The 11,163-nt window shown below is 41.8% G+C and overlaps 1 protein-coding gene across 5 annotated transcripts in view; it reads left to right on the top strand.

The window, feature by feature from the left end:
- numbl (NUMB like endocytic adaptor protein) overlaps window positions 1-11,163 on the top strand; it is a 66,033-nt gene extending 54,870 nt beyond the window's left edge. For all 5 annotated transcript variants that reach the window (XM_008426104.2, XM_017308295.1, XM_008426101.2 and 2 more), the window contains 5 exons: window positions 790-930; window positions 3,253-3,460; window positions 3,607-3,876; window positions 6,221-6,400; window positions 6,480-11,163. In XM_008426104.2, coding sequence (XP_008424326.1) covers window positions 790-930; window positions 3,253-3,460; window positions 3,607-3,876; window positions 6,221-6,400; window positions 6,480-7,612 — 1,932 coding nt within the window. In that variant the 3' untranslated portion in view covers window positions 7,613-11,163. The remainder of the gene's footprint in view (window positions 1-789; window positions 931-3,252; window positions 3,461-3,606; window positions 3,877-6,220; window positions 6,401-6,479) is intronic.

Genomic DNA, 11,163 nt, shown 5'->3' with positions numbered 1-11,163 from the left:
CACACACACACACACACACACACACACACACACACACACACACACACATGCTACCACACAAACACTGGTCTTTCCCCAGCCTTTCACCTTGGTACCAGCATCCCCTTTGATTCACTAATTGGCCCATATTGAATGGACTCCTATTCTTCCACTTCTTTCTCTCCACATCCCTCCTTCCTTTTCTCCTCTTTTCCAGACTTCCCTCTCTCTCTCTCTCCTTGTGCTCTACCCGTCTTATTTTCTCGCCGACTCTGAAAGAGAGGAAGGAAGTGTGTGGATGAGTGAGTGAACCCTGCTCCCTTTCTTCTCCCCTTCGCCTCTTGTTTTCTTTCTCTTTCTGTGTTTGAGTGCGAGTCAAAGCGCTGAGCCGGGGGCCCCTTAATGTACACAGAGAAAGACCGGGGCCCCCCTCTTAGTTTCATCTATAGTGACTGTAGACTGAAAGCAGCTGAATAACCCTTTCAGACAAAGAAGGGCAAGCAGTGGAGACGACCCAAAGATTCAAAGAGGGTCAGTGTCATTAGTTGGTGGTTAGTGGTCTTTTCTGTCATCAGCGGGTTTGCAATGAGAGAGGATGAAGCTTCATGGAGTTAAGCAAGGACCTAAAGCAGTATGTCAAGTAATCGGGATCAGTCAGTGGGCAAGTTTGGCCCAGGATTTTCTGTTTCTCCTTCTTCAGGCCTCACACAATCAAATGAAACAGTGCCTACTGACTGGTTTTTACTGTGGAACGTCCCGCCTGATTAATACCGCCTTTCTCTCCTGTCTTCCTCTGACTTCCTCTGTCAGGACCTCATTGTGGACCAGACCATCGAGAAGGTTTCCTTCTGCGCTCCCGACCGGAACTACGACAAGGCCTTCTCCTACATCTGCAGAGATGGAACCACCAGACGGTGGATGTGCCACTGCTTCATGGCTCTGAAGGACTCGGTGAGGCTGCTCAGCGTCAAAAACCTGCAATTTTTCCAACCTGCTTTACTTTTCTTTAAATATAAATTCTACTGATTTTAGATTTCTGCTCCAGTCTATAGCATATTGGTAACCACTGTTGAAACTTGATGGGAACACTCAGGATTTATTGATGCGTTAAGCTGATGTGATGAGGTGCCAACTTTGCGTTCACAAGATTGGATTTGTAGCAGTACTTTTTGAAAACATACATTCATCTTTCATTTTTACAAATCAACGTTTTTGTAAATCACAAACTGGACTTTAGAGAATCTGTAGTCAGAGTTAACGAATACAGTTCTGGTTAAAAAACAAATAACTAGGGTATAAATTGAGCCTAGAAAATAGCACTGGTAGAAATGTAGGACTATTTTATTTACAATACTTTTTGGTTATTCTTTTACTGTATTGTTTATTTTTCAATATTTTGATCAAGTCATATTAAAGGGCAAATTAGACAAATTTTAGGATGGATGCTTTAATGTTGCTATGAAAAGTCGCCCAATTCATCCGTAGCGCCGACATCTTAAAGTACAATTGTTTTTAAACTGCATGAAGCCAATGCTGACTTGCGTAATTCAAATCTCTTGAGAATCTGTGTCTCTTTGTGGGTTTTTTTTTAGCTTTAAATTGTTTGAGAGGATTAATAATCTGCACAGAGAAGGACAGAGCACAGACCTGCGGGATTAGAGGACGGGATTAACCAGAAGCCTTTGTGGTTATCTGTCTCTGTCTCTGATTCCATCACATATTGGTTTTATATCTCTACCCATCCATCTTCAGATAAACTATCTCTTCTGTCTCCTTTCTTCTGCACGGCGACGCTGCTGAGGCGACAGACATCCTGCATTTTTGTAGAGAAAATGCTATGGAACTGGTTTCTTTGAAATGTCATTAATTCATGTTTATGTTTGACAACATGAGGGATTTACAACCTAATCCCAATTACCTTAATTAGACACAAATGGGAATGCAACCCGGTCCTTTACATCTAAGTTAATTACAAACAAATAAGTGTATTATCTGACAAATCAAACTGTCAAGTTCTGGAAGCAAGACAGAAACGTTTTATACTTCATTAGATGAAATAATCAGAAACAGTTCCCGTGTTTGTTGTTGTTTATTTATTTCAAAAGCGACAATGCACACCACAAAATATTGCAAAGTTAGCCCTGTAGACTAGTTTTCAGCTACAGTGTCTCAGGGTACAATCAATAATAAATAAGTAATCAAGTTTGATGTCCTATTTTTAGATTTCAGATTTTTTTTTTGTCAACTTTTAAATAATGTGTCAGCTTTTTTCCTCTTAAAATATTTCTCTTGAGTAAGCTGGTAAAAGAAATCTTGGGATAAGGCTGATGTTCTTTCTGAAGGATGTATGTGGATATGTGAAGCTGTAGCTCAAGGTTTAAATGAGCAACACTGGTCTGCAGGATTAACCAACGACCTGACAGAAGCAACTGTTTCTTCCTGTTAATCTGGGACGAGCCTTAAGGAAATTTCTAAGTATGTCAACTGTGAGATTCTTTACTAGTGAAAAACATTTTAGGCAGCTGCCAATGTTTACCGGAGTTAATAATGATGCACAGTAAACCTCAAATTCATGTTAAGATAAATTTCCGAAAGCACACACTGTGATACAGCGCTTAAAAGGGCATAATTTATTACATTACAATGATAAGAAAACTTAACATGTACAGTTTATCTGCATAGGGATGCCAGGAGGAAGCAGCTTCTCCTGAAAAAGATGTAGAGTGAATGAGTTTGGTTTGCAGAGTTGACTCTGAATGAACCTCAAAGCTTCCAAAACAACGTTTGACTTAATGCACAGTACTATGTTCCAAAACAGCAAAACATAGCACTATAGCTTTATAACAACTCTTGTTCACCGTGGTAGGAAGCTGCTGAATTGGACTTATTTTGCTGCTGCAGGACCTGAGTGGTCACCTCGGTTGAACTCCTCTGTTTACCAAAGTGTCTTTGAGAGAGAAATGAGGGTTCCCTTTCTGTCCACCTAAGCTTGGCTATAACTAGCAGGATATCTAGAACAGAGGGGCTGAAAAAATTATGGTGTTGCAAGAAACAGGTCAAAAATCTGATTTAAACCTGATTTAAATTTTGGGACAAATTCCTCCAAAATGGTGTGAAAGAGTGATAAAGACATCCAGAAAAAACAGTATGCAAATTGTGGTTGTACAAGCTGAGCACAGATTTTTTTCTCACAAATGTAGAGGAGATTCTTCTGATTAGTGTGCTTAATAAATTACTTTTTTTTTTCTTTTTTTCCCAAATGTTTCCTACCAGGGCGAGAGACTGAGCCATGCAGTTGGCTGTGCCTTCGCTGCCTGTCTGGAGAGAAAGCAGCGCAGAGAGAAGGAGTGTGGCGTGACGGCTTCTTTCGATGCCAGTCGCACCTCCTTCGTGCGCGAGGGCTCCTTCCGCATCAATTCATCCTCCAGCCAGCAGGGAAGCAGCAGTGAGCGAGATGAGAAGATGCAGGATAAAAAGAAAGGTAGCAGACCACTCCCAAGTCCTCACCGCTCACCGTAAATTCAAAGTCACTTCAAAATCTTGTCAAATATACTTATTTGGAAAATATTGCAGGGATGCATGTTTGGGTCTCATACATCACTGAGCACAGGTCGTTGTTTCCTTCAGATCAGCCCTCTGTCGTCCCAGCTCTCCCTCCTGGCTCGGCCTCTCCACCCGAGGGAACGGCGTCCCAGATGGAGCGACCAGAACCAGGTGGGCCCCACGCCATCCCTCGCCGCCATGCACCCATCGAACAGCTGGTTCGCCAAGGCTCGTTCAGGGGATTTCCAGCTCTCAGTCAGAAGAACTCTCCCTTTAAGAGACAGCTGTCGCTTCGCCTCAATGACCTGCCATCCACTCTGCAGCGCAAAACAGACTTTGAGGCCACGAACCCTGGTGAGTTGGGACATTTTCGTAGATTGGCTTACAAATGTTGACAAACGTAGACACCCACTGACATTCTGTCCTCAGTGACCTTGGAAACAGAAGATTTGTCACTTCAAAACTGATTTTCTTTAGGTTAAGCTTTTAGATATTTAAAACGCTACATGATTTAGGCTTCTTGTATCATTACATTATTATACTCATCTGTTGTCTATAGCTTTAGCTGTCTTTGGGTGAGAAGTGAGGTACATCCTGGACAGGTCGCCAGTTTATCATCAAACATCAAACAATCATGCACAAACACACATGGAGGCAATTTAGAAAGAACAGCCATGTTTTTGGACTGAGGGAGGAAGCCAGAGAATCCATTTCAGCTCAGTAATATCTTAATGTTATTTCATCTAGAAGGGTTGGCGAAACAGATGGATTTTGTGAAAATATTTTACAAATGTGCTGATTGAATTTTGATCTTCCTAGCCCTCTGCAACTCAAATAATTCAGTTCTGTAGTTAATATAACTATGGACAAAATATTGGACCACTTGAAACTTTGACCATTTACAATGCAGCCGTTTGTTTCAGTAGCAGAATTTGGTGTAGATTGAAACTTGATTGGAATTACATTTCACGGGTTCAATATTTACATCTTACCAATAATCTAAGATCTCTCCATATTAAATTAACTGAGGATTAATTATATACGTATGATTATATACATAAAGTTTTACTTTATGTTTATTTATTTCACAATTTTTATGACAAATTTCTTTAACATTTGTGTTGCCGGTCCAGTTAGGTTAGATTTCAGTGTTTATATTATTGCACACATAAGTAAGCTTCTTTGGTGTAATTGAAGAGTAACTTTTTATAAAATATCTTCATTATTGAGTTGGTGGAGTGGAGGTTTATTTGTTTGTTTGTGTTATGCAGCATTCACAGCACCTCAGAAATAGGAACTTTAAACTTTTTGTTTTCATATTTATCTGCTTTTTATGTGCTGGTTGGAATCAAAAGATTTGTTTCTGACTCAGTTTCATAAAAACCCTGAGGCAATAATGCTCTACCAAGCCTACATGTAGGGGTCTCCTCCTAACCTTGACACCAGTAACATGTGACCTGCTGCACATAAAGAAACTGACTTTAAAAAGAAAATGGTTTTAACGAAAGGTTGTAAAAATGTAAAGTTACTGTAGCATATTCCAGTAGCTTTCCAGTTTAATCTTGTTTGGCCCTGACATTTGACACCTCCATTCATTTTATCCATTTATTTATGGTTTCAAATAGGCACTCAGTGATAGATAATTTGTTTAATTGGTTGACACAGAGAGACCCTCGTCAGCAGTAGAAACCTTTAGTCCATGGTTCACAGTATGTATGAATACAGAGGTGGAGGCTCTGATCATATATTACCTTCAAAGTGCTCCCATACACATTCATACTCACTTAAATGGTAGAAGGCAATTAAATTGCTTATTTGCTCCCTGGTGACACTCCAAACATATCAAGTATTGATCTGTACAGTCAGTCAGCTAACCAAACTAGCCAGTCAGAAACCTCCTATTGCCAGGGGTATAACAAAACAAACATGCACTTTTACTCTACACCTATACGTGTGATGATTAAAGGAGCCTCTAAGCTCTGCAGGATGAAGACTTACATATCCTTGGTCTATGCAAAACAAAACAAAAAGAAAACCTGAAAGGTAGATATGATGCCAATACCCATTGGTATTCTCCAATATAACCCAGACCCTGCAGGTGTACATTTCTCACTTTTTAAACACATTCTGTAGGTGAGGAAAAAGACACCAGGAATGAAAGCACAAATAATACACAGTTCATGCAAATGCATGTGTCACATTACATCCTCTAAGTAATCCTGAAATCAAACTTGTTGGAGGCTGTGAACGATTTTAAACTGGGGTTAGAATTTACTTTTCAGCAGCAAAAAAGTGTTTATACAAAGTACAGACTAAGGTGGGCTAAATGCAATTTTCTGAAAAGATTAAATGTGCTGAAAGCCGTACCCACACCGCTGGTCTATCACACAAAATCTCAGTAAAATTTGTGGTTGGGATGTGACAAAATGGGAAAAAATGTTCAAGTGGTGTAAATACATTTGAAAATCTTTATAGCTTTTATCTGTAGCTGATCAGTTTTGAAAATACACAATTAAATATCTTGTGCTTTTAATATCTTTCACATTAGTAACCAACAATTATTAAATCCTGAACATCCTTGAATTAACATCATTAGCTCAAGTATTTGTTTCATTTCTCAAGCTTCTTCTCGTCTCATCTGCATGTTTTTCCTTTTGTTCTCTCTGCTTTCTATGTATCCCTTTCCTGCCGGTACCAGAGATGGACATGGGGTTGCCTTGTGAGGGTGACGGTAGTATAAATGCATTGTGTTGCCAGATCAACACATCCTTCGCCAAGCCATCAGACGAGCTCTTCTCCAACCCATCTATGTCTGCAAATTGCCCTCCGACCTGCACTGTGCCCCCAATTTTGCCTCCTCCGCCTGCACCTCTCCAGGGTAAGAAGGAATGCAGAAGATTGTTAGCTGTAGATGGTTTGTTCCCACTGTCTGAAGCTCTTTTTGTTTGTGTTTCCAGCCACCTCATCCTGGGTGCAGCCAGAACCTTCTCTCCACTCCCCTCCTCCGGTTTCTGCTGCACTGCAGAGCGGCCACAAGCGCACCCCCTCAGAGGCTGAGCGATGGCTGGAGGAGGTCTCTAAGGCTGTCAAAGCCCAGCAGACGCCTCCCTCTGGGCCCATCATACCCGCCATCCCTGGGCCCCCTTCCGTAACCAGTCATCATATATCCACACAGGCGACATTGTCCTCTGCCCCAGTATCTAGTGTCCCATTGCCCCTCGGTACTTTGCCCAAATCTCTTATCTCTGGCCCTTCTGCCCTTCCGTGTCAAACCCAAATGCCTCTTCCACCCATGTCAATATCATCTGTTCCTCTAATACCAGGTCCTCCAGTGTCGGGCCCCCCAATGTCTCTTCCGTCCATGTCCATCCCAACTATGTCGGGCCCGAGCATGTCTGGAGCCCCCATGATGCAGGGCTCTCTGCCCGGGCCCCCTGGCTCCCTTCCAAGTGCAATGCAACCATTCCCCCTTGCTTTTGATGCCACTCCAGCCCCTGTTGGGATGTTTGCCAACCAGCCGGTCCAACCTGCCTTCATGCCGATGCAGACCTACATGCCTGGTCTGGCTAGCAGCATGACTTACCCCAATGCCAGCGTGCCTGTGGTAGGCATCACACCGTCACAAATGGTGGCTAATGCCTTTTGCACCGCCACAGGCTCATCAAGCACAGGTCCGACCATGGGCTCGGCTGCTGGAGGGTCCAAAGTGGGCACTGTCGGGCATCACCACTCCTATCCAGGAGCGGCCGGCGCAACCGGACACCCCTCAGGGTTTAACACAGCTACGTTTTCCTCCACTCCACCTCTGTCGTCAGCCATTAACGGCCTCCCACCCCACAGCAGTGCAGCCGCAATGAACCTCCAGAACGGGACTTCGGTCAGTGGTGGCAGTGGAGAGAGCTGGCCTCCAGAGGGCAGCCAACTAACCGCTCCAGGGGTTAGCGACTCCCAAGACGATGATCGTTTTGAAGCCAAGTGGGCGGCACTGGAGACAAAAGGAGCGACGCAACCGACAGGGAACAAGGCACCGGCTGCCACAGCCAATCCATTCTCCAACAGTCTGCAAAAAACTTTTGAGATTGAGCTCTGAGTTGGACTCTGGCTCTTAACAATGTAGATCTTGCTCTGGGGTTAAAGCCCGAGGAAGATGGGAACCTATTCCAGGAATTTTTGCTTAATTGGTATACAGGTCCTTTCAGACGGTCTAGCATCCAGCCTGTGGCAGCCTTGGAGTCAGTGCTACTACGATCTTAATTTCTTTCTTTATGATCCCATGTGAGATAGAGACAAACTCAGCAGTCGGCTGGGCTGCAGTCTGAGAGAATCAGGTTTCCAGCTGTCTGAACTTCACAAACTGAATCCATTCAGTCCAACCGTCAACATTCTCTCCTTCGTGCTATCGCTTCTCCACTCTGGCTTTGTTTTCCCTGCTGCAAGTCCCTAGATTTACTGCATGTTCATCCTACTGAAAGCACTGTGGGGTCAGTGGTTTCTTTTTTTTTTAAAAAAGAGGACTCAACTTGGATGCATTCCAACTCAAAAAGATATTTTTGGACGTTTGCTTGTTATATTTTTTTATCGTGGCGGTTTTATGGTGTCTGGCAACATCGTGGACGAAGGTGTAGAAGATTCAAGTAACACACCGATGCTGATCTCAGCCGAGTGGGGCAGAAGTCTGGATGCCTGAAAGGAAGAGTCCAAACGACTTGCTGACCACTAGTACAGATTTATGGCCAAAATTGCTTTATTTATTGTATTCTGAGTTTAACATGTTTTATGTACCTTGAAACCCGTAAGCTGAAGCCGAGTTTCAGAAGCATGTTTATGTTATTTATCCCAATGTGTTTGATTTATGACAGCAGAGAAAGGAAAGCACTGTGGGAATCCTAATCATATAACAGGAACCAAATAACCACAACTTCCACTACAGCTGCGTACTGGGATGAGTCAGACTGGTGTATATAGCCGCATGTTTCTTCCACCTCACTGCTGAGGCCTGATAAATCAAAACGGTGTCACTTGGATGTGTAGCTTGTTACTTTGATAATCGCCTAACAACAAGGGCATGAGACACTTCAGGATAACCAGCACATACAGTAGAGCACACAAGCAGTCTGTCTTCACCAAACAAACACAAGGAACTTTAACAACTCAGTGGAAAAAAAGAAAAATGCTCCTCCTCACTGTGCAACTATGGAGAAACGATGCACTACATTCCAGATTTCACAAATCCTCATATGTCTGCTGACACAGGGTATACGCTCCTCACGTACAATAATTATTGTGTACTCACCTCTTTGAGTATCATGGTAGTGCTACACTCACAGTGCGCTGCAAAAGTATTCCCACCCCCATGAACCTTTTTGCCATGTTGCATGTGATGGACCGAAACAAAGTAGTGCACATTCCAAGTAGGAAATTACATCAAAATATCATCAGAAATTAAAAAAGAGAAGTATTATGTAAAATGTAGCTTTTTTTTAGCTTTATATCATGTTATAATGTTACTTCCTAGTCAGAAACACAGCTGGAGTGTTGCTTTGATTCTTCCATGCATGTTTAAGAAATCCTTGAATCTCCTGTGGCAGCCATTCTTGGTTGCCTAGCGTCCCACTGAGCTCCTCTAAACTAGTGGCAGCAGCAATTATCAACCACCTGGTGGAACTTTCTGTCTGTTGAGCTCATCGTACAAACTGCTTCTCAGTCTGGCTCTCCTAAGAACAGCTGTTTACGGTGACATTGTTGGGACGACATCCTGAAAGGAAAGTGAAAGAGTAGGAGCCCAATTTCAAAGCGCCAAATTGTGAAGTTAAATTATTTTAAAAGTTATTTTTATTACATTTACAGCTCTGGAAAAAAATGAAGAAACCTCTTTATTCTTATACTCTTTATTAGTATATGTTTGAGTAAAATGAACATTGCTATTTTATTCTATGAACTACTGACATGTCTCCCAAATTTCAAGCAAAAACTTAGTATTTATTTGCAGAAAATGAAAAATGTTCAAAATAATGAAAAGGATGCAGTGCTTTCCCAACCTCTAATAATGCAATGAGAACAAGTTCATATTCATTTAGAAACAACAACACTAATGTTTTAACTCAGGAAGAGTTCAGAAATCAATATTTGGTGGAATAATCATGAGGTTTTTAATGGGGTTCGGTGCAGTGGGCTCTTCACTTTTTCCAGACCTGTATGTCATTTTTCTAACAGAATTACTTGAATGTGATATAAAATGGCACCATGTGCCTGGAAAAATACATAATACCACCTCTTTAAAAGAGTGATTCTCATCCTTCTCAAGTGAATTTAGATCTGGACTTTGACTAGGACATTCTAGCCCACAAATAGGCTTTGATCTAAGCCATTATCTTTAAAAAATATGTACAGCTTTGTTTGGCATATCACATAAAATCCCAATAAAATGCACTGATGTCTGTGGTTTGAATGGCACACAATGTGAAAAAGTTCAAAGGGGTTTAAATACTTTTGCAAGGTATTGTAGATTTCAGGGCAACCAGAGAGCTTGCGACTCGGGGAAATAATCATGTTGAGTGAATGTAAATCAAAGTTTCAGCTGACGCATAAACAGGGACAACTGCACATGTTGCTACCATGGAGAACGAGCTGTATGTGAGAAACTGAGGGAGGGGAAACAGAGTCGCACCTTTAGGGAGTAAGGAAAAGGACGTCTGATGGAAGAAACGTAGACAAAACAGGTTGAATAGGATGTAAAAGCAGGAGGCAGGTTTGGTTAGAGCTAAGACATATTCATCATTACGTCCACAACACAAACAGCGTCTCTGGTGTCTTTACACTCTGCAGCTTCAAACACTGTGGAGCAACACCTCTGATCAGTTTAAAACAAAATGTCAGCTGTCTGACTGCAATGTCACAAATTTTCCTTTTTAATTTCTCAAACTGTGCAACTCGTGATGCAGTTTGAACTTCAACTAAGTAGGTAGCGCTTTGAGTGTGGTAAGGTCGGGTCCCGCTGAGGAGATCCAGCATAAAAAAAAAGCAGAAATGTTAATAATCAAAGGGCTTTCTGCAGGTGGTTTCTCTCTTCTACAAGCTATGATCCGATCAGAGATGCTCCTGCTTCACTCCATGAATACGGACTGCCACTTTTAACATTATCTGCTCCTTGTTTTAAAGAACTTAACGACTCCCTTCCTGCGGCTGACGGCCTGACTTTTTCCGTCATCCAAATTTATAGGCGACTGACCTAATTTGTACCATTTTATCTCCTCCCAGGCTTCGGCCAATTTGGTTTAAATCAATATTTCTTCCAATCTGAGCAAACTGCTTTCTCTACCTTCCTTTCTTTATTAAGCTAATCTGATTGATTGGTTGATTGATTGGTCCATAAAATAGATGCTTTTAGTCCACTCAGAGACCACTTTTGCCCTTGACTCTTGTTTGCGCGCCCTCCAAATTATAAATTGTGTTTTCCGTCAAAGCAAACTAAATGACCTCATCAACTTGATTGTAAAACCTTAGCTTAGTGATGGTAACAAAGCGAACCAGTGGAGTTTATTTTTAATCTTTATTTACAGAAGTTTTTGTATTTAAACCAACATATTTGTATTGTAATTACATTGTACAAAAGATAAATAAAGTAATATAATATTATCCCTG

The sequence above is a fragment of the Poecilia reticulata genome, linkage group LG13, assembly GCF_000633615.1.
Source record: "Poecilia reticulata strain Guanapo linkage group LG13, Guppy_female_1.0+MT, whole genome shotgun sequence".
Taxonomy (NCBI): domain Eukaryota; kingdom Metazoa; phylum Chordata; class Actinopteri; order Cyprinodontiformes; family Poeciliidae; genus Poecilia; species Poecilia reticulata.
This window is presented reverse-complemented; position numbering and strand designations above follow the sequence as displayed.